At 36.9% G+C, this 24,191-nt stretch overlaps 1 protein-coding gene across 1 annotated transcript in view; it reads right to left on the minus strand.

Annotated features, from left to right (window-relative positions):
• Positions 1 to 24,191, minus strand: part of CD2AP (CD2 associated protein) — a 106,800-nt gene that overhangs the window by 30,007 nt on the left and 52,602 nt on the right. The window contains exons 4-11 of the mRNA XM_075554996.1: positions 22,516 to 22,616; positions 20,530 to 20,650; positions 8,404 to 8,591; positions 5,741 to 5,819; positions 5,253 to 5,347; positions 3,388 to 3,492; positions 1,275 to 1,311; positions 153 to 215 (exon numbers count right to left, since the gene is read on the minus strand). Coding sequence (XP_075411111.1) covers positions 153 to 215; positions 1,275 to 1,311; positions 3,388 to 3,492; positions 5,253 to 5,347; positions 5,741 to 5,819; positions 8,404 to 8,591; positions 20,530 to 20,650; positions 22,516 to 22,616 — 789 coding nt within the window. The remainder of the gene's footprint in view (positions 1 to 152; positions 216 to 1,274; positions 1,312 to 3,387; positions 3,493 to 5,252; positions 5,348 to 5,740; positions 5,820 to 8,403; positions 8,592 to 20,529; positions 20,651 to 22,515; positions 22,617 to 24,191) is intronic.

The raw sequence follows: 24,191 nt of genomic DNA on the forward strand, positions 1-24,191 counted from the left end.
TTTGATAAACTACTCCCAGAAAACCCCCAACAGAGGAAGATCCTGAACACCTGTTACAAAGGAGTGTTAACGGACTCAGTATGAAATGTTCTTTAAAGTGCTAATAATGAAACAAAGAATTCTTTTTTGGAGAGTAGATTAAACAGTCTCACCTTTTTCATCAGACTTTATAGTAAAATACTTCTTCTCTGAAGCTAGCAGATCAGGCTTTGGAGCTAAAGGGAAAACATACAACTTAATTTTGTAAAACTACTAAAATTATAGATTTCATTTTTTAAAAATAATGTCGGATGACAACTTAGTTTAGTAGAAAGAACCTTATATCACTGAGTTGTACTTCTAACCCTGGACCAGCCGTGATAGCACTCTATCACTGAGCAAAACCTCTGATCACATTCCGTTCTTGGCCAGGTTCCTGTAAGTCCGACAGCAGCAATGCCCAGTACACATTTCTATGACACATACGTTCTTCATTTTGTACTTCACACTATTTGACCACTTAAACGTGGTCTGTGTGACACACATACACCAAATTAATTTTACTTACTTTTCCTCAATTTAAAAAGACCTATGAGGCTAGGGGTTATCATATTGAACACTGCAACTTTATAGAAAGGCTCTAACAGAAACTTCATAAAAATCAGTTTTAACGCATGGTTTCCTTTCCAGCTTGTACTTACATTAACAAATACAAACTCTAGAGTATGAGTGTGGACTATGATGGTGGCTACCAACGTCAATTGACATTACTGTACTAGTAAAAAAAAAATCACAAATTTTGCCCAGATTTTATCAACATCAGAGAGCCAGATCATAAACCTTTAACTGTGAGACACTTCTAAACATACTATAATTAAACCGTGAAAACAAAACAAAACTACTTTTTGTAGTTGACCTTTAATACATTATCTCAAAGAAGAGCACATAAATATTTTGTATTTATGTGAAACGTTAACAAACTAATCAGGTCTGAAAAAGTAGAACTGGCCAGGTAAATATAATGAAATTAGTAAAATAGGTTAAAATTTCTATTTTTGATTTTATGACCAACTTTATTAAGTATTAAGTATTTGAATACCATTTGTATTTTTTAACCAGTTATATTAATTTACGTGCATACTCTCATTTTTATATATTTTGAAAGACTTCTTTAATAGTATAAGACTTCATACAGGATTATGTCAGTAACGATTATTTATATCAGGCCCAATTTCTTAACTTCAATATTTAAAGCCTTGAAAAAGAGCAACCTGAATACTATGCTTCTTACATACCTGGTCCTTTCACAGGAGGTGGTGGTTTCTTTGGTTTCTGTTAAAATAATAGATGAACAGTTTACAAACTAAATATTTATTTTAAAAAATCAATTCTGATCAAAAACCTAAAACAGAATTTCTCCAAATGGACAAAACCATTGGAACAAACTGAGGGATCTGCAAAAGCAGATACCTATACTTTATCCTGCATCATAAGGTTATTGTACAAATTTAATTGTCAGGAAGGGAAATGAGTAGTATTTTCCTCTGAAAAGGGAGCCAAAAGTAGGTCGAATAAATCTCTCCTCATTCCATCCTATTGCAAAATACTAGCATCTTAACATCTCCACAAAAACTCACTGACAATAAAACTCTATCAAAATAAATACCTCCTTAATCAAAATTCAGTCAAATATCTGTATTTCAAAAGTAATCAATGAGTTGTGTAAGTCTAAACCCTTATTGATTAGCAAGAATGCTCCGCCTGGTCTCCTCTGACAGACAACTTCTTGTGCATCATTTGAAGGAACCCTGCTGGAGCAGTGGGTCAGCACTGAGTCGCCAGGTAAACAGTCTGAATACACCAGCCCCAGGGAGAAAGATGTAGCAGTTTGCTTCTGTGAGGGTCCCGGCTCCCCAGGGCAGTTCTGCAATTTCCTACAGGGTCACTGTTAGTCAGAATTGACTTGGCAGCAACATGTTTTTGGTTGGTTTTGTTAAACACAATATTATTTCTTTTTCACAACTAAAGGTTGAGCATGGGGAAGAAATGGAAACTTGGTTTAAAATACTACTACTATAAAAACAGAGTAGGTTATTAATAAGCCTAGTTTTCACTATTAATTCTTTAAAACTCCTGAAGTGGTTATGGGAAATGCCTATTTTCCAACCTATTAAAATCCACTAAGTCTGTAAAGTAGATTTTTATGAATTAAGAATAATTGGTAAGTAATAAAGTAAAAACATCCAATATAAGCAGGCAAAATATATTAGGAATGTATAAAAAGGTATGCTGAAGGCTGAATCAATACTGAATATATTTTAGCAAAAGAGTAGCCCCAAGGGAAACTAAGTCTCTGTACTTTAAACTCCAGTAATTAAACAAACTGACAACGGTTAGCGTCTCGCGTGGGCTTAAATCCAATATGGCAGCTTCTCTTCTTTTATGTCTGTACCTGTCTTTTTTTATTTAAAAACTAAATAGGGAAAAAGGGGGTGGGAGGTGTCAGACTGTAGAAAGGCAAAAGATCATTGATAAGTAACCAGGAATTATTTATCTCTCTTTAAATTATAAACTGTAGAATTAATTTGTAATATGCTTTTCTTATGGAGGCTAATGAGTTAATTTTCAGGGCATTCTAACCCCATGGGGACTCAAGACTACAGTCTTGGTGGACACCAACATCTCTTGGCCTTACATAGTCCACAAAGACAAACGTTCTACAGCCTCCATTAGTGAATAAAACTGGGTTCTTTACTGCTTGTGGGCAACCGTCGAAAGCACACAGGCAAGAAGAGGGCTGAATCAAAAATACATGGAAAGAATTAGTCCAAGTGCCAAATGGACGGCTCACTTATCAGCCTCCATGACACTGAGACCAGTATAACTAGAAGGGATCTCACTGCTGCCAACTGCTCTGAAACACAGTAGAAAGGGTGAGAGAAAAACGGGGAACAAATTCAAAGTCATAAGAGAGACCAGGCTTACTGGCTGAAGACTGGTAGAATCCCCGAGATCTTTAGTCATCCTTCAGGTCTTAAAAAAAAACACATCCCCATGGCACAATTTTCAATCAAACAACAGACAGAGCTATAATAACACTACAGAGGTCCACAGACCTTAAGAAAATCAATGATTTGCAATCAAAAGGGCAGCATCTACCATGGACAGGGTTAGGAAGAGAAATGGCAACGGGAAACAGGCAGGAAGGTGGGCTAAGTGATGTTACACTGCGGGGATACAAGATGGGAGACGGAAATAAAATGTGTATAAATTCTTCTTTTTTGTTGGTATGAATGTTTGAATGGAAAACGATTTGCTGGTTAAACCATCATCTCATGCACACATTTTGTTTTTTTAAGAAAATGTTGCTCAGAAGGCTCTTAAAAGTCATAATTGACAAACACTTACAGGAAGGTCCTCATCTTGTTCATTTATCTGAACAGCAAAATTGTCTGGAAATACTCCTTCTTTACCATTCAGTTCACCCTTCCACCAGCCAGCTTCTCCAGTCTCCTGAAAGAACAAAACAAACAAAGAGTAATTAAGATGTCGGGAATTAACTTTAAGAAAAGGTTTACAACAAAAGTGCAAAATAATTCCATTATTAGAAAAAAAACACATAATGAGGTCCTTCTCAGAGAATCTTCTCCCACATATTTATTAGTTCTGGCAACTTTTCTTTTTTTAATATAGAGATGTCTACAAAGTTTAGATCTCAAGGATGGGAAAGAGGAGAGAGAACAGGACATGGAAGGTAAATGAAAACAAAAGGGATAGAATAGGCAGGAAAGGCAGGAGGGCAGGCAAGCAGGAAGGCATTTCTAAACTGTGCTTAACTAGCATTCCTAACACTTCATTCACTTAAAAAAACTTTTTTTCAGTTGAGAAATGAACAAGATCTTTGAGAATGATGATGGCAACATATGTACAATGTGCTTGACACAATGGATGGGTGTATGGATTGTGATAAGAGTTGTACGAGCCCCCAATAAAATGATTTTTTTTAAAAGAAGAAATGAACAAGATCATCTAATGATCATTCCCCAAACCCATCACTGTATGAAAACTAGGTGTCAGCAGTCCAAAATGAGTATTTAAAAATCATATACCCAGAGCCATAGGTTCCTACACTTACTTGGCCTACCACTGCCCTTTTCACAGAGAAATTACTTAGCACTCCCGCCCCTGGATCATTCCAGTGCCCTCCAGGCGGTGGAACTGCCCACTTGGGCAGACACTACCCTAAACAATCTGGTGATAAATAGAAAAGATTTTTTAAATTATTCAAGGTAATAAGCAAAACAGAAAGACATATACTATTATTTTCTTATAGTACAAATAGCTAATGAAGCCCTCTCTGAAATAGCTACATTGTTTTCCAGAGTATAAAGAATTTCCTAACTGTAGTAAAGTGAAATTTCTTAATTTCCAAGTCTCTGGAGCTCCCACAAAATGACTGGGTGGGACGATGCAAACACGAATCAGGGGGACTGGTCAGTTTTAGGTATCACTCCCCTGGCTATAAGGATGAGAAGTCTTACAAGCAGGAAGAGAGAGAATTCCCAGGACCATCATGCAAGAAAAGCCACCAGCGGAACATATTCAAGGTGTCAGTCTGCAGTTTGGCAGAGGCCGGAACCAGAGGCATCAGAGGCAAGGAGGCTCTGAGAAAGAACAGAGGGGCAGCACTGAGAGCGACGACGAGGCTGGGAGGCAGAGAGGTGGGCTGGCATCCTGGACCACAGGGGCAGACGCCAAGGGACCATGAGTGTGAGAGAGACTTGGCTGCTGGCTGAGGAGGGAAGAGGTATATGTGAAGCAAAGACTGTTATCTTGACTGCAGGCTAGTCCTGGCTTGTGGTAACCTGATATACTTCCCTACTAAACTCCCTTCATCGCATTGTCTCTGGGTTCTGTCGGGTGCCATGACATAACTATTGAGTTCCCTACTTTACTTTTTCCCTTTAGTAAAATAAGAGAGAAAAACAAAGCTGGAATAGGAACCGAGAACAGAAACCCAGGGGTGGGAATTCGATAGAAAAACACAATGCGGTGGCACCCATAATGCCCAACGAACGAGTAACAACAAGACCAAAAGCAGGCTCAAAAGGAATTGTGTGTCACACTCTAGGTGCCAAGTTCTCAGGACACACCAGCAAGACAAAATCCCAGCTGTGCACCATTTACATTTTATGGGCATTTAAGAATTTTCACAACTACTTCTATGAATAAAATTAAATGAAACATTAAAAAAAGAACCATTTTTATCTTACCTTACTTATCAAATGAATTATCTCCCCCTCTTTAAAACTAAGTTCATCTTCATTAGTACCTTCATAAGCAAATAATGTTCTACAATATTCCTTCGCTGAAATAAAGAATGCAAAAAATGTAACTTATACAAATTCATTCATTCAACAAATGCAAAATAAGCTTCTTTTCTGTCAATCTATGTGAAAATAAAGAAGCAAAAAAAACCCCATTGTCATCGAGTTGATTCTGACTTTTAGCAACCCTATAGGGAAGAATTAAACTGCTCCTTTGTATTTCTGAGGCTGAGAAAGCATTTACAATTTTTGAATATGAAAATTACAGTCAATTACAGGGGGTTAAACTAGTGAACTAGGAAAGCCAAACCCTTGCTTTCATGGTGCTCATATCTAACTGGGTTTAACTATTCTGATATAGTATAACAACTGTCTTCAATAAGCGCAATAGTAAATTTCAGAATGCTCCTACTAGCTTCAACAACAAGACTCACCTTTAATTTTACCGTCAGGTTCAGTTTTCGTTGCCTCTGCAATTTGAGTTTTGGATCCCACTAGCTGGGCCTGTGAGGGCTGAAACAAACAAGGACAGTGTCACCTACTTTAAGTTAGAACAAAGATAACATTGTCAATCAGTTTCTTAATTATTCACATTTCCCTGAATGGTCTTAAACTTGTGTTAATAATATGACAAATCTCAGAAGATCCTTAAAAGTAAGTTTTCAGGACTCCCTATTTTAAAGTGCACATGCTCTTATGTTCATAGTATATCATTTATTTTTAGAACCTCAAAAGTAAATAACAATAGCTTTGGAGAACAAATATAACTTAATCCTCATAACAATACGCACAAAAGAGGCAATATTATTTACCATTTAATAGATGTGAAAAGTACTTTGGAAGTGGAATCTAATTTCAACCTAGAACCATTGGCTCCATAAAGTTACCCTTTGACAAAGAATTTAAGTTCCACAAAAGTATGACAAAGATTTAGAGACCTTAAACGTCATTATTGCTATCTGAATAAAATATTTAGATAATGTTACAACCTTAAAAATACACATTTGTGAAACATACAACTTTCCTTTAGTTCTTAAATGCTTCCTCTCTGCCCCCAACCACCACTATCATGATCCCAATTCTACCTTACAAATCTGGCTAGACCAGAGGATGTACACTGGTACAGATAGGCACTGGAACCACAGGGAATCCAGGACATGTGACCCCTTCAGGACCAGTGGTGAGAGTGGTGATACTAGGAGAGTGGAGGGAAGGTGGGGTGAAAGGGGGAACCAATTACAAGGATTTACATATAACCCCCTCCCTGGGGGGGACGGATAACAGAAAAGTGGGTGAAGGACAGACAGACAGTGTAACATATGACAAAATAATAACAGTTTATAAACTATCAAGAGTTCACAATGGAGGGGTGACAAGGGAGGGGAAAATGAGGAGCTGATACCAAGGGCTCAAATAGAAAGCAAATGTTTTGAGAATGATGATGGCAACAAATGTACAAATGTCCTTGACACAATAGATGTAAGTATGCATTGTAATAAGAATTGTATGAGCCCCCAATAAAATGATTTAAAACACAAAACAGAAAATACACACTTGTAGAAATATTTTCATTATACCTGACCACAGTCTTATACTGTTGTTTCCTTGAGTACTCGCTCCAGAAATAGCACTACATTTTGACCTCAGATTTCACTGGTTAAAAATCTGCATGCACTGTTAACTTACTATCATTGTTTTCTGCCACTCTTCCAAGACACTCACTTAAATTTCTCCCCAAATTCTAACTACTCTTTCCTCCAATCTGATGTCATCTTCAAATACAGCAGATAAGCTCCCTACTTTAATAAATTCCTATATCACACACGCCATCAAAAATGGTGACCCTGAAACAACTCTGGTAGAGAACATTATTCAAAGTGAATGAAAGGGTATTAATATGATCTTTAATCAAAAAGTTACTCATGTAATCTTAAATTTTATAGTTGGATGAAGTCCATCCGAGATGGTCTAATGAAATGTTCTTCCTAATGCAAGAATTGCTTTTCCAATATTCCTACTGGTTATATGTCTATACAGAACACAATCCCAAAACCCCGGAGAATTCTGTTACCTAAATTCTGTTGAATCAAGAATTAATTAGGCCCTCAAATCTTAAGGTCAAATATTCTCAGAGATAAGAGAAAACAGGGTAAGAAGTAATTCTTTTTCCAGAATCCTATTGATAATAATAACATGTAGAAAGCTGGGGGGGGGAAGGGGGGGAGAAAATCCTGAAAACAACCTGATGAGAAAACTTCCTATTTCACCAACCAAAACAGTCTATACCATATCAACTAAGTAGCAAGTAAATACTGAAATACTTTTAATGCTTAGAGTTTAAACAAAAAAAGATACAAATAAGAACTCCAGGTCAAACAATTACCTAACAGTCTAAGGAAATCTCCCTGAATCTCCATGATGCTGGTTCCAAAACCAGGTTTGAAATAGTTATTTTAAAGGCTTATAGTTATCTTTATCTCCCAAAATAAAAACTTTGGGGACTTATATATCTTACTAAATATTAAACCTGTATAGTACTTTCCCTTATTAACATATCACATTGCAAGTGAAATGCAATGAAAATTCTACATAAATTCCATGAAATTTGTTAATTTAACCATTCATGACAACCTCCTTGTGAAACTTTTTTTTTTAAATCATTTTTAAAAGACACATTTTAGGTCTTAAAATTAAACACATACATCACATACATAATTTGAGCTTTAAAGAAAGAAAGAAACTTTGCATTTTATATTTATCATGTGATACCAAAAAGCCTCCAGTTTCCATAAAGAATAGTTTATAAAAATTCCAGAAAATAATCATTCTACTCTTTGTAAGATTCAAAAACAGTGGTTCAAAAAGTTTTTGGAAAAATTCCATTCCCTTTTAATTCCATTTTTCTTTATGGACTTTTTGAAAACCCTTGTACTATAATATATTTGAGGAGAAAATTATTTCATACAGTGTTCTCTTTCATAAACAAATAAACCATCTCCCAAAAAAGGAAATAACAGAACTGCAAACTATTTTAAATTCTGAAAAAACAGTTAAGGAATGAAAAGAGGTCATCAATCATCAAATTCACATTTAATACCTTTTCTATTTTTTTGACTTCTACTTCATTACTAGATGCTCTTGTCCTAAGTCTCACAGAGCCTTCTTTAAAAATATCTCCAAACCCGATTCCTCGGATTTTCTTTGGCTGTGCAACTGGTCCAAGCGCAGATTCATTCCCAGTCCCCGGAGAGGGTACGGGTGAGGTAGGCCCGGTCAAAACCGCTTCTGAAAGAATATGTACATGTCTGTTTGTTGTTTTTTAAAGGGTAGTACAAAAAATAGTCTGTACATAATTTCCTAAGATTGACGGTCAATATCTCCTAATAAAAAACAGAATCAAAATAATAACCACCGATTAATGAAAGACTCAAAGAGCTTTATTAATATTTAACTTAATTTTTTGGCTATTTTTAAAAACAATAAATATTTTAAGTACTAATAGTAAATTACTGACTAAGCCACCCAGGAAATTATAACACACAAGGTTATTTTTAAGACCACATCAAATTTTTTAACTTTTGGAGAAAGACAGCATCTTTTGAGACTGAAACATTAAAACGATAAAGTATAACCATTTTAAAAACTATGATTCGTACCACTACCAGCTGTTCTGAGTAGGGTCACAAGTAGAAACTGATATAACAGGAGAAAAGAGTTAAAACTCTTAAAAAATCCAGACTTACTGGGCCAGTAGATACTATTCACCTGTGAGAAGTAAAACCTCTATGAAGCACAAGTGACCCGAGTTTACATGAAAACTAAGGGAAGCGGAAACTAGGGTACAGAGATGGCACCCCAGAGAGGAATGAATAGGAATGATTTAATCAAAATTATGAAATTATCTGTGTAGGCAGAGTTAAATGAGAACAATGAAAGCAATAGCTACTATCTCGGGAAGGCTTATTCTGGGTTGTACACTTGCTAAGTACCGCACATAGATGATGTCATTTCATAACCTCCTTGGGTTTCATGGGAAGCATTATTACTGTCCTTACATGAGTAAAAAATCTGGTGAAAAGAGAAATTAAGAACCTTTCCCAAAGTCATTAGGAGCCTAAGTAACAAAGCCAATGTTGAATTCTACTGAAGGTCTACAAAATTATAATCCTAAGCATTTTAATAATTTCTTTCCAAATTTCTTCAGTATTTTAAAAAATATATTATTAGTTTGGGAGTTACTACATGTCTCTCATTATCATTCCACAGTTCAATCACATCAAGCAGAAATTGCTGGACTCCTTGACATCATCTCCCTTTTATACATACTCCCTCACCCCGGCCCCACTAGCACTGCATCCCCCACCCACCCCTGAAACCCTTATTCTACTTGCTGTCCCTATTGGTTCATTAATCATGTCCTTCTCCAGGGACTGGTCTCTCCTGATAGTATGTCCAAAGTATTTAAGACGAAGTCTTGCCATCCTTGCCTCTAAGGAGCACTCTGATCTTACTTCTTCCTATAGATTGGTTTGTCCTTTTAGGAGTTCATTATGTGTTCCATAGTCTTACCCTGCACCCTGATTCAAATGCTCTACTCTTCCACAGTTTCCCTTACTCAGTGTTAAAATCTCACATGCATATGATGCATTTGGCTTGGGTCAGGTGCACCTCAGTCCTCAAAGAAGCATCTGTGCTCTTCAATACTCTGAAGAGATCTTGCGCAATAGACTTACCTAATGTAATACATCTTTGATTTTTTGGCTGCTGCTTCCATGAGTATTGATTGCGGATTCAATTAAGTCTAAAACTTTGACAACTTCAACCTTGTCTCCATTTATCATGAATGTTACCTACTGGATTGGTCCAGCTGTGAGGATTTTGGTCTTCTTTACACTGAGCTGTAATACATACTGAATGAAGGCTTCAACAGCAAGTGCTTCAATTCCTCCTCACTTTCAGCAAGCAAGGTTGTATTATCATCATACCACAAGTTGTTAATTAAGCCTTCCCCCAATCTTGATGCCTCACTCTTCTTCATTTAACCCAGCTTCTCGGATGGTTTTCTCAGCCTAAAGATTGAACAAGTATGGAAAGAGTACACAACCCTGACGCACACCTTTCCTGATTTTAAAACATGCACGACTCCTTTGTTCTGTTCGCACAGCTGCCTCTGTATCCATGTACAAGTTCCGAATGAGCACAATGGCGTGTTCCAGAATTCCCATTCTTCTCAAGGTCATCTAGTTTATTATGGTCCATACAGTCCATTGCCTTTGCATAATCAATGAAACACAAGTAAACAGCTTTCTGGTATGCTCTGCTTTGAGCCAAGATCCATCTGATGCCAACAATGATTTTCCTTGCTCCATGTCTTCTGAGTAGAGCCTGAACTTCTAGCAGGTCCCTGTCCATACGTTGCTGGAACCATTATAGGATAATCTTAAGTAAAATTGTATCCACGTGTGCTATCAGTGATATCATTCTATACTGTGAGCATTCTAGCTGCCTCGGCAACCTGAAATTCTGGTTCTTCCTTTGCCACATTCCAAAATCGATACGCATTGGCTGTTTTCTCATCCGGCACTGCAGAAAGTGGAGCCAGGCAGAAATCACGGGCAATGCTAGGGCTCTCTCCTAGCTTCTCTCCATTTCCGCCTTTCTTTTCAGGAGGATCCAGTCCTGTGCTGCCCATTTTCTAAAAATATTTGCTTCTATATTCTGTTCAATTTTCTAAATATTTATGTAGGAAGTTAATTCCAGGCCATCTAGTTTCCTCATTTTAAGAATTATAATCTGCATTATTTTATATATACTTAAATAACTAGCTTGTGAGACAAAACAATATTCAGACATCTCACCTATATTATCACTCAACCAGGGGTGGATAAGCAGAACTTTAGCAGATGGAAAAGTACAATTTCAGTCTGAATACTTGATTATGGCTACAAAACAAAAATTCTTTTAGACTGAATAACTGCAGACTTTATTATGGTATATAAACACACCCATACATACACATGCATGCAGGCATGTGTGTACATGTATAATAAATGTCTAAATACTGAAAGATCAAGTACTAACAGACTACTTATTTTGGGCTAAATAAAAATTGGGGCTCAATAAAAATCACATTTCACTCTAAAACTACCACCAAAAAAATTAACATGTTGCACCTGAGTCAATTCTGACTCACAGTAAAACCCGTGCAAGAGCAGAACTATTCCAGAGCAGTTACTTGGTGATAATCTTCACAAAAATAGCCCTTTTTGCTGCAGCATTGCTCTCGTTTTAAAATTAATGGCTAGAAGGCAGCACAGTGAGATTGTAAAAGACATGATCTCAAAGACAAAAGGCTCTCTACTGATATCTCATTGCCTAAACTATATGAATAATTTCTTCAACTCCACTCCAGTACTTACTCAATGAAAGAACACTTTGTTCTATCAAATTGGCATTCCATGATGCACACCTTCCTGACACGATCACTGAAGACAAATGTATGCATAAACAAATGTAGTGAAGAAAGCTGATGGTGCCAGGCTATCAAAAGATATAGCGTTTGGGGTCTTAAAGGCTTGAAGGTAAACCAGTGGCCATCTAGCTCAGAAGCAACAAAGCCCACATGTAAGAAGCACACCAGCCTGTGTGATCACAAAGTGTTGAAGGGATGAGGTAACAGGCATCAAAGAACAAAAAAATTGTGTCATTGTAAACGAGGGTGTGTGCAGAGTGGAGACCCAAAGCCCATCTGTAGGCAACTGGACACCCCCTTACAGAAGGGTTGCAGGGAGGAGATAAGCCAGTCAGGGAACAGGGTAGCAATGAGAAAATATACAACTTTCCTCTAGTTCTTAAATGCTTCCTCCGCCACTATCATGATCCCAATTCTATCTTACAAATCTGGCTAGACCAGAGGATGTAATAGGAACTAGAAACACAGGGAATCTAGGACAGATGATCCCTTCAGAACCAGTTGTGAGTGTGGCAATACTGGAAGGGTAGAGGGAGGTTGGGGCAGAAAGGGGAAACCAATTACAAGGATCTACATATAAGCTCCTCCCTGGGGGGTGGACAACAGAAAAGTGGGTGAAGGGAGATGTCAGACAGTGTAGGATATGACAAAATAATAATAATTTATAAATTATCAAGAGTTTGTGAGGGAGAGAGAGGGGGGAAGAGGGGGGGACAATGAGGAACTGATACCAAGGGCTCAAGTAGAAAGCAGATGTTTTGAGAATGATGATGGCAACAAATGTATAAATGTGCTTGACACAATGGATGTATGTATGGATTGTGGTAAGAGTTGTACAAGGTCCCAATAAAATGATTAAAAAACCAAATGAACAGCAATATTCAATAAAATGGCTAGGAAGTATGACTGATTCAAACAGTGCTTGGCGCAGTTCCTATTATTTCTAAAGAGTTTAAAGATTTTTTATTAAAAAGTATTCATGTAAGAGAAAGCAAAAATCACACAGGACAAAAATTTTCTAGCACAAAACAAAAGGGAAAAAAATTATTAACCAGTAGAATGAAAGGAGAATGAAAGAGGAAGGGACGGAAAAACAAAAGCAGTTGATACCAAGGGTTCAAGTAGAAAGAAAATGTTTGAAAAGGATGATGGCAACATATATACAAAGGTGCTTGACACAATGGATGTATATGGATTGTTATAAGAGCTGTTCAAAAGCCCCCAATAAGATGATTATAAAATAAAAATAAAATTTTAAAGGAAATAAGAACAAGAAACACATAGGCAGCTAGATAAGCCATGGAATATTAAAGCGATTAAAATGGATGGATTGCAATGATATGTTTATTGTAAAACTGATGATCTACTTTGTAAACCTTCACCTAATTTAAAATAAAACATTTTTAAAAGAAAAAAATGTCAATGGGAACAAAAAAAATAAAACTTGTAAAGTTAACCTTGGGGAAAAAAAGAAGGGAAAAAAAGATTAAAAGGTCTCATAAGACAGAAAAATAACTTACCGACATGGTATTGCTAATGATTTTATGCCCAAGTTTTATCTATGAAATCTTGCTTAAATTGCTATCATGACAAAAAAAATTTATCTGCATTTTATATGACTGCTGCCCATCATAAAACATAATATCAAGTATTTATCCTATTGAGCCTAAAAATTCATTTCCTTACCTCCCTCCCTACCTGCTCTCTCTTTAAACCTCGAAAGCAAACTCTGCTTGATAGCGACTGTGCGGTTGATGTTAACTGCTGAGTAAGTAGGACTAAGCAATACTCTGTACAAGAGAACAAAACGCTGCTTAGTCCTGTAGCATCCTCACAAAGGTTATGTTTGAGTCCACTGTTGCAGCCACTGTGTCATCCCACCTCTGTGACGGTCTTCCACGATCCTACCAGGCATTACCAGGTGTGATGTCCTCTTCCAGCCTCTGGCCCCTCCTGATACCATGTCCAAAGTCTCGTCATCCCCACTTCAAAGGGTTATTCTGGCTGTGCTTCTTCTAAGGCAGATCTGTTTCGTCTTTTGGCAGTCCACAAGATTTTTCAGTACTCTGCCCACACTATAATTAAAATGTCCATTTTTCTGCAGTTTTCTATAGCTTCTACGTTCACACAAAATGACTTAGAACTACCAAACCACTCATCGTCTGTCAGTCTGTTGTACTGTGTGACTTGTGTAATGCTGAAAGCTAGGTCACCAGTATTTCAAATAAGAGCAGGGTCACCCAATAGGAACAGGTTTCAGCAGAGCCTGCAGACTAAGAACAGACTATGATGAAGGAATAGGCTGTCCATTTCAGTGGAATTAGCCATGGAAAGCTTTATGAGCAACCAAGAACACGGTCAGATACTGAAAACCTCATGAACGGCAGCAAAACATTGGTGGAGATAGCGCCAGAAGATGAGCCCCTCATGTTAGAAGACACTCAAAACTGGACTGAGGAAGAGATGCTTTCTCAACGAAGAGTTGATCATAATGATGTGGATAAAGTAAAGACTTTGTTGGATGGGGCATAACTCAAAATGCTAAGAAACAGTTGTTAGTAATTGGAATTTGAAATGTATTGATATGAATCAAGGAAAACTGGATGTTGTCGTATAAAGAATGATACTTAAGCATTAAAAGTTTTGATCAGCAAGGATGGAATTTGGAGGACTAAAGATACACCTGACCCAAGCCATGGATCTTCAATCACCTCATATATATTTGAAAGCTGGATACTGAACAAGGAAGACTAAATAAAAATCGATGTGATTGAATTAGGGTGCTGAACAAGAATATTGAAAGGACCATGGACTACCAGAAGAATAAACAAAACTGTCTTGGAATAAGTACAACGACAATGCTGCTTTTTTAAGGGGGGAGGTGGAGGGTGGAGATCTGTGGCAAAATACCGGCACTTTTCTTGGGGCTCATACAACTTTTTTTTTCCATACAGCTCTTATCACAATTATCCATTGTGTCAATAAAGTGTGAAAACAGAGTAAGGGACTGAGAATGTACTAAAGTGGCTAATATAAAGACTCCTACATTTTAGGGGAATGTGATCACACTTGGAATACTGGCGATTCCTCTGCTAAGAACCTGCAGTGGGAAGTAATGGCAAACAGCAGGATAACGCGATTACACAGGCAACAAAGAATCGAGACGCTGTACTTTTACACATTTTAAAACGCCAGATAAGTATTAAAATCTCTATTAAATAGATTTTTCTAGGCAGTGGGACCTTAAGGGAAAATTATCAAAAAACAAACTTACAACTATCAAGTTGATGCAGACTCTTATCACCCCGGAAGAGGGTGAGTTTCTGAAAATATAACTCTTCTCTATAAGAGTAGATAATTGAGAAGACATAAATCTGAGGGTTTAAATATGATCATTAAATCAAGAAATTAGCTGGGAGGATCAAGACTAAATTATCAAAAGAATGCATGTAAGTAACAAACAAGGTAGGAAACCATCATAATGTCTTTTATCATGACCCTGCCTGAAGCACATCTACCTGATGAGCATCTTAAAAAATAAGGGATAAAATTAAGGCAGGGGAAAATAGTCATGGGTATTTGTTTTTATTCTTTTGTTTAAGCTGGGGAGAAAACTTCAGGAAATTATGACCAGTAAATACAAAAGAACTTCAAAATTTTCATGGAAAGTAAAATTAAAGTAGAATTTTCTCACTAACTTATTGTTAGTCTATAGCTCCTGGCTTTCTGAAATAAGGTAAAAAGTGGAAAGCAATCTCCTAGCAGTATACACGTGGGCTCTGAACACTAGCGCAAAGACGTGCGCTCAATAAAGGATAAGTATAATTGAGAAAACTAAAAAGGAAGCATTATTCTAAATTTTAAATTAGTAATTTTTCCGGAAAATCAAAGCTTTCCCTGAGTTTGAATAGTTACCTTGAGATACTGTGGCAAATTCCTTAGCAGAATAAATTATAGAATTTACCAAATTTCTTTAGAAAAGCTGTTTCCTTGGAACTTTTATCCTCTTATCTTTTCCATGAAAACTGAGGGAATAAACTAAAAATGACCTATGAAGGGTCTCGAAACAAGTGTCTACCTATTGACTAGAAGCTGGAATCTTGTAATTAGGCAAACCAAGATCATCTATTTTATTTCAGTTTGCTGTCTTTTTAAAAACCCTGTTGAATTTAAAAGGAAATTAAATCAAATAATCAAATACAGTGGATACTGACATAGTTTTGTAGAAGCAAGAACCACATTTTGTAACGTAGTTTCTATGATTTTTGCAACGTAGTTTCTATGATTTTTGCAATCGTTCCTGAAATGAAAAGGAGACCACGCGGCTTAACAGGGAAGCACACAGTTGCTACCCATAAAGGCTGGCGGTTCCAGCCCATGCAGCTGTTCCATGGGTGAAGCACCAAGGACTCTGTTCCCGTAGAGATTTAAACTAGAAACCTTATGGGACAATTACTGCTCTTGTTGCATGGTCACGATAAGTAGAATCGACTTGACAGCACCGGACCACCACCACCCCCCAAAAATAGTTAAGTAGGAATAGACCTGTTTTACTGATCAAAAAAGACTATGGGAATACTAGCAATTAGCAGAGGCTATTAAATTTCGTTAGGACCAGGAACTGTGCAAATGAACTCTTTGTGCTACAAGACAGAAATCAAGCACTTTCAAGGGAAAACTTAAAGAACTATGCCCTTCCCTCACTAGAGTTCTAAGTAGTCATTCCTTCTAAAGCACTTACTGCCTGGCACTGCCATCCACATACAGAACCTTACTGACTAAAAACTGCAGTGAAAAAAAATTATAGCACACTTCAACCACTTATTTTCCAACCTATAATCACAAAGGTCCAGATTTAGAATGCACTATTATTGTACAGAGGTCAAGCAAGGAAGTACATTTTTTAGCACATATAATTCCACTAGATTACTAAAACATCAAGTAAGGCTGAATAGTGGAAGAAAATGCTCAAAGTGTTTATAATTATAAATGTAGCAGACTAAAAAATGTAAATCAGAAATCTTACTCTGGTGAATTTCAAAAACTTTAAATTGTGTAGATATTTTAAGAGTTCGGTTTACAAGGCACCATAAACATCATTTCACTCGTACCAATTTTAATATGAAACAAAAATCAGAATATTCAATACTTGTGAAACAAAAGAATTATCAAAGTGCATCAGAAGTTCCTCAAAGGACAGTTCACGAAGTAATAATGTACCAGCAGATTTATGCTACCTCGTAAGTGCTGGGCTGCTAACCCAAAGCAACTGTGCTACCAGGCATATAATGGTGCTGCGCGGTACATATAAAACCTACAGGACATCTTCATAGCTATAAAAAACACCTAGTTCGTGGCTTCGATATGTACTGCACTCTCTAAGAAGCTTGCCACGCAACAGGGTATGTTTCAACTCGTAGGCAGCAGCATTGAGGGCATGCATCACACATCTGAGTGTTGCAGGATTATTCTGTTAGATTTTCTTCAAAAAATGTCGCATCATGACAACTGAATACAGCATAGTCAATGGTTGTGTTAGTAGCCACTAGAGTATGATGTGGAAGTGAAACAAAAGCTTTTGAAAAAACACAGAAAGGGAAGCTCAGTGGATAAAAATCAGTGGATGATAATGTCTACAATTTAGACATGATGAACTGGATGATCACAACAATCCACAAAAACTGAAATAAAAAATTCATCAAGCTGTTAACCCACTAAGAGCTACATGGCTAACAAAATTTGGAGAGAAACCTCTGCCAGATATAGAAAAATTGCTAATGACATGGACAGGGAACAACACACTTTAGCACGTCCCTCTCAACCACCATGATGACCTCTACTAAGGAGCACAACTCGAGATGCTTAAAGAAAACGCAGGAGCAGATTGAGTTACGATATCCAACACAATGTGTAAACTAAATGATATCCTGTTTTGCAGACTCCATCAATGCAAGAAGGGAGCCCTGGTGTTGTAGCCATTACACATTGGATTGTTAACAGCAGGGTTGGCTGTTCAAAACCCGCTGGTCAGTGAGAGAAAGACAGGGCTTTCTACTCCTGTAGAATACAAGTTTCTGAGACAGTAATTCTACCCTGTGCTATAGGGTTGCTATGAGTTGGCATTGATTTGATGGTACTAAGTTTGGGAGTTGATGGTTCAAGACTACATATAAATGCTGTATACAGTCATGTATAGGCCAAGTTTTTTTCAGCACATTTTAATGCAGTTTTTGTGGTAAAATTAGGTGCCTCAACTAAAGTTCAGGTTGGCTTAAAATCGAGTATATGTGGTATATCATTTCCTACCATTTCATTACTTGAGAAAAACAAACACAACTGCATAAATCGCATGCACACAAACCATAAATATGGATTAAAAACAAAGTGTTGGGTAATTGTCTGGATTAAGTCAAAAGCAAAGTCTAAAGCTAAAACTAAGAACACATCATATAAAGTTTAGGAATAATCTCTGCAAGGATTTCCAGAGATTTCTCACCTATTACGTTTAAAATCACATTACCTAAAGTTTAGAATTATTATTTGGAATTTTTTCCCTCTAAAATATATCCCTTACCACAGTGGGCCTCTACCAAATGCTACCTCAATGCAAGAACTCTTTGTTCTAATAACTTGGCATTCTGTGATGCTCACCTTCCCAACACAGTCGCTGAAGGCAAATGGGTGCATAAGTAAATGTAGTGAAGAAAGCTGATGGTGCCTGGCTATTAAAAGCTATAGTGTCTGGGGTCTTAAAGGCTTGAAGTTAAATAAGCAGCCATTTAGCAGGGAAACAACAAAGCGCATATGGAAGAAGCACGCCAGCCTGTGTGATCACAAGGTGTCAACAGGATCAGGTATCAGTCATCAGAAGACCCAAAACAACTAACCATATTGATGCAAATGATAGGGCTAGGAGTAGAAACCCAAAGCCCATCTGTAGACATCCCCTCACAGAAGGATCACAAGGAAGGGACAAGTCAATAAGGGTGCAATATAGCACCGATGAAACACACAACATTCCTCTAGTTCTTTAATGCTCCCCCCATCCCCACCCCACTACCATGACCCAAGTTCTACCTTACATATCCAGGTAGACCACAGCATGCACACTGGTAGATACGAGCTTCCAACACATGGCACATGGAATGCAGGACAAATAAACCCCTCAGAAGCAATAATGGGAATAGCAATATCATGAGGGTAGGGGGAATGGGGGAGGGGAGAGAAAGAGAGAGCCAATCACAAATAATTGATGTATAACCACCCCCACTTCCCACCAGGGGGACAAAATACAGAAACGTGGGTGAAGGCAGACAAGTGAACAGTGCTAAGATATGAAAATAATAATTTATAATTTATCAAGGATGTACAAGGGTGGAAGGGGGGGGAAGAAAGCGGTGAAACAAAGGCCTAACATAGAAAATGTTCTGAAAATGACAAAGACAACGTAAGCACAAATGTGCTTGACACAATGATGTATGGACAATTACAAGTGCTGTAAGAGCCCTCCAGTAAAATGATACATAAATGGAAAAAAATTATCCCTTACTATTGCATACATTAAGGCTTATAAATTCATTTTCTAAGTCTAATAACATATAATGCTTTTTGAGCTTATTTCACAGTGTTATACTTCCCATTTAAGTGTTTACAAGAAGTAAATGGAACTTATAGTTAAAGTATATTCTACTCTGTCCCACACATTATCCTTAAAAATGATCTTGCTGATTTTCACAACCCTTTTGGATAAATGTTATTGCAAACAAACGAAAACTGTAAAAAGTGACTAAGACAAGGGTCCCTACCATCATGAGACTATTACTCAAATAAATTGCTAAATGGTATTAATTAATAGCAGCATAACTTCCTTTAAAATCCTCCCGAGCTATAATTTTCTAGCAACAAAGAAGAGCTATTTATTGTCCAATAAGAAAACAAAACCAAACCTATTGCTGTCGAGTCAACTCCACAAATTCAATTCTTCAAATGATTAAAAAAATTTAATTAAATTCTTCTTTTTAGGAAAAGGGGGTTAATTTCCTAAACCCCACAATTCTTAAAAACGAAACAGAAATTAAATCTGACAGTGGAGAAGACAATGAGATTAAAGTGACAATAATGGCAGAGTAATACCATTTTAGCTGCAGAGGAAACTAAGAATATACAGTATGACAATGGAAAGCAATAAAAGAAACTATTACTTAAGAAAACAAAATTTTAAAAGTCTTCAGTATGGAGACGATTTGCAAACTCAGCAAAACCAAACACTATATATCTTAATTCGGGGGGGGGGGGGCAAATGAGGTAAAATATACCACATTATTGCTAATTAGAGTACAAGAGGTTTACTTAGCATAAATGTAGACAACTGAAGAAAAATATTAAACTATTTTCCTATACACTTAGTTCACTTTGGGACCCTATCATAAGCTGTTTTTTAAAAACAAGATAGATAAGCTGAAGTTGAAAGATAACACATGCAGTTACGTAATAGGTTTGTGCTCAGCCTCCATTCTGAGGGTTGGCTGGGTTCAAACTCATGTTAACAGGACCACAGAGACTAGACAATCTGTCAGATAGAACAATGCTACTCCCTAACGAAGGGGTCCCCCGTGTCAGAATCGCGGTAACTACAACGCGCTTACTTTTTGATCAGTTACCGAATAACACAATTTTACAAAAACACACTAATAAAAACTATAGCATACATAAAGTTTATTTTAATCAATTTAGACTGTTCAATTGGCCTACCTGAGTCATCTTGAGCTTCATGAGTTTCTCCATCATCGATTACCTCAAATTCTTTCACAAAATTTGAGGGAAACAGTCCCAACTTATTGTTCAGTGATCCACTCCACCAGCCTTCTTCCACCTGAAAGAGTTCACAACTCAAGAATAATGAAAGGCAATGATACTTGAAGCAAACACCTCCCTTACAAGAAAATTAGACTACATAAGAGAATGAGCAAAAAAGCAGAGATAGAAATTAACTCCCTTTATAAAAATAAGAAAGCACCAGGGGAAAAATATATTATAAACTACATCTAACTGGATTCAATTAATCTTTCCTGAACTTAATCATATAGCAGTAACATGTTACAATATTTATAATAACAAATCACGATCAATTGACATCTGTGAAGTATCTAAATTTCATGAAAGTATCAGATAATCATGTGTAATGTTTTCACAGGAAAAGTAGATAATTAAAAAATTTCACTTTCTTAAACACTACTGAATCTCAGTTTGTAATGAGATTTAAAGGAAGAAAGATGAGGCTTTCCACTCCCATCAAGATTTGCGTTCTTGGAAACCCATCTGGGCAATTCTACTCTCGTCTATAGGGTCACTAGGAGTCAGAATCAACAGGGTAGCAGTGAATCACTTAAAGTATTGATTCTATTTCTTCTTTATAATAAAACATTACCATCAAGGCAATCCCAAGCATACTCACCGCCACAGAGTGGGTTCTGACTCACAGCGACCCTAGTACATCGGGGAAAACTAACTGCTCCTGCGCGTTTCGGATCCTGACACTTTACAGGAGTGGAAAGTATCATCTTTCCCCAGAGAAGTTGGTGGCTTCAAACTGCTGACCGTAAGGTTAGCAGCCCAACGTGTAACCACTACACTACCACGGCTCCTATCCCAATTCAGAGACCCCCATATGGGTTTCTCAAGGCTGTAAATGGGTACAGAAGCAGAAAGCTCTATCTTTCTCCCACAGAACAGCTGGATTTGAACTGCTAACCACTGATCAGCAGCAGTTCAACGTTTACCAAACAGTTCCACCACTGCTCCTTCATGCGTATGTAATATGGGGAGTATAATTTCTTCACATGAGGTCAGTGGAAAGTTTTAAAAGTAAAATAAATTTGAAATATTTAGTAAATTGATTCAGACACAAAAACTCAGTAAATGTATTTATGTCCAAACTGATAGAAGAACAACAGAATTGCTTTTTGTTATAAACACATTAGATTTTGATCTAAACACAAATATTAATGGTACTCTCTTTTACATGGTATTGGGACACACACAAAAATCAACCCTGCAGCAATATAACATGTATGCACACTTTGAAAACAAGATCCTCAATTGCCAAAAAATAAATAAATAAAATAAACCTTTGATATTCACATCAATGGAAACAACAGCAGAGGTATGAAGCTATTGTTAAAAATATCTGAAAATCGCATTCTATGGCATTAAAATGTGGGTAAAATGCTTTAGGTTATTTTTTTGGATATGGCAAATCATAACTGGACAGCATTTTTAAAAGATGCAGCTGATGCATTTCTTTACTTTGCATAAGGCAAAATGCTGCCTATTTCACTGCTTTGTGAAACAAACCTCTAATAAACTCAGAATCAATGAAAAGGCGTATTTTTTGACTTGGTTACTAACTTACATTGCCATGAGATTTTAGAAACAAAGATTTTATTCCAAAAGGTAACAAATTCAAATACAGTACAGAAATATAAGAGAGCTTCTAAAGTTCAAGGAAAATTTTATTAATTTTTAATTCTACTTTTTCACAAATTACTTTAAAGCCTCCTTTATTAAAAAGATAAAGGTTATTTCTGCAGAAAATACTTGTACATAAAATCATTAAATTTTATATTAAGAGCAATAAAACTGGAAAAATTCTCACAGAAACAGTTTTCAAAGCATTTTCCTAAAATTCAAAGCATCAATTCTAATGACTGCTTTATTCCTGACACATAGTTTCTTTACCTCTTCATTAATATCAATAATATCTCCCACTTTCAGCTCCAGTTCATCCTCATTTTGTGGAATGTATTCAAAGAGAACTTTACACTGGCGTTTCTTAGTCTCTATAGGAAGAAAACAATGAAAACAGAGATGTTGAAAGCGTATTGAAGTATACAATAGCACCTTTATTTATATACTGTGTTCACATCATAGAACTGAGCTGAATAGGTCAGAACATACAGGCATTCTCAAGAACTGCAATCAATTACAGGTAGCTTCCATTCCACTTCTACAACAAGTCCTTTCATTTCTAAATAAATTCAAATCAATATAAGACATAAGGCTCCAGATAAAGAAATATATTTACATCTGATCACAGTAATTACACAAAAGCCAAATTTCCATTGACAATTCAGAGACTAGAAATACAATTTAAAAAGCAATGGAGAAACAAACTTGTCATAAATAAATCTTGTGGCCAGTGATTTTCAGACTGCCTGCTCAGAGATTTGAAATGCTTAAAATATATTTTTAAAATAAAGTATCTAGGGCAGTGGTCCTCAACCTGTGGGTCGCAACCCCTTTGGGAGTCGAACAACCCTTTCACACTGGTCTCCTGATTCATAACAGTAGCAAAATTACAGTTATATAGTAGCAATGAAAATAATGTTACGGTTGTGGGGTCACCACAATATCAAGAACTATATTAAAGGGTTGTGGCATTAGGAAGGTTGAGAACCACTGATCTAGGGTAAAAGGAGGTAAAAATTTTTTTAAACTAGGATTTATTTTTTATTTTTAATAGTTATTTTCTGACAGCTCATTATGAAGTTGAATATAACTTTACTTAAAACATTTCGATCAATCTTCATTTATTCAGGCAAGTGAGTACAATCACTTATCACCATCAAAGCTTATGGTTCTCACTTCTTGAAAACTCTTGAGAACTCAGACTCATCTCCATTATGAAAGTTACCAGGGTCAAATGACCAGGTATAAACGCTAACAGAATCAGTATCATTTCTGAAGACTTTCAGCAAGATGACGATTAGGCAGAAATGCTATCCAGACCATCAGCAACCATGACACGAGATACAAAATGAAATGGAACCAAAAAGTAATCCTGGGACTGAGTGACAGCGAAAAAGGTCAAAAAGTATACTGAAGTTCTACTAGAAGAAGCTGAACAAAGCAGCAAGTAGGAGACACGTGAAGCAGGTGAACTAAAAGCTAGTCTGACTCTGAGAGACCATATTGAACTTTTGTAAGCAGGCTTCAATCAAGACAGCAACCTAATTACGTGTTCCGTGGTATTATAGTGGTTATGCCTTGGACTGTGATCGCGTGGGTCAGCACCTCGAAACCACAAGGAGCTCTGAAAAAGACTAAGCCTTATACTCCTGTAACCAGTTAACAATCTGGAAAACCCACAGGGGGTCGTTATGAATCAGCACTGACTTGATGGCAAGTGAGAGTTTTGCCCTGAACCGCACAACTGCCCAAATCTGTGGCTAGAGACCAAAATGACGCAACCTTTTCCTTGTTCCCCACACCCTGCCACTATCTAAAAGCAATGCAGGCATTGACCTTCAGCCACCTGGTAGCTGTTGACACATGCTCCGCACTGCCCCTGCTAGCCTGAAGTGATTTATTTGCCCTCTAGAATCAGGAAAGAAGTGTATGGACACCACACCCAC

This window comes from Tenrec ecaudatus, chromosome 7 (genome assembly GCF_050624435.1).
Source record: "Tenrec ecaudatus isolate mTenEca1 chromosome 7, mTenEca1.hap1, whole genome shotgun sequence".
In the NCBI taxonomy this organism is placed as follows: Eukaryota; Metazoa; Chordata; class Mammalia; order Afrosoricida; family Tenrecidae; genus Tenrec; species Tenrec ecaudatus.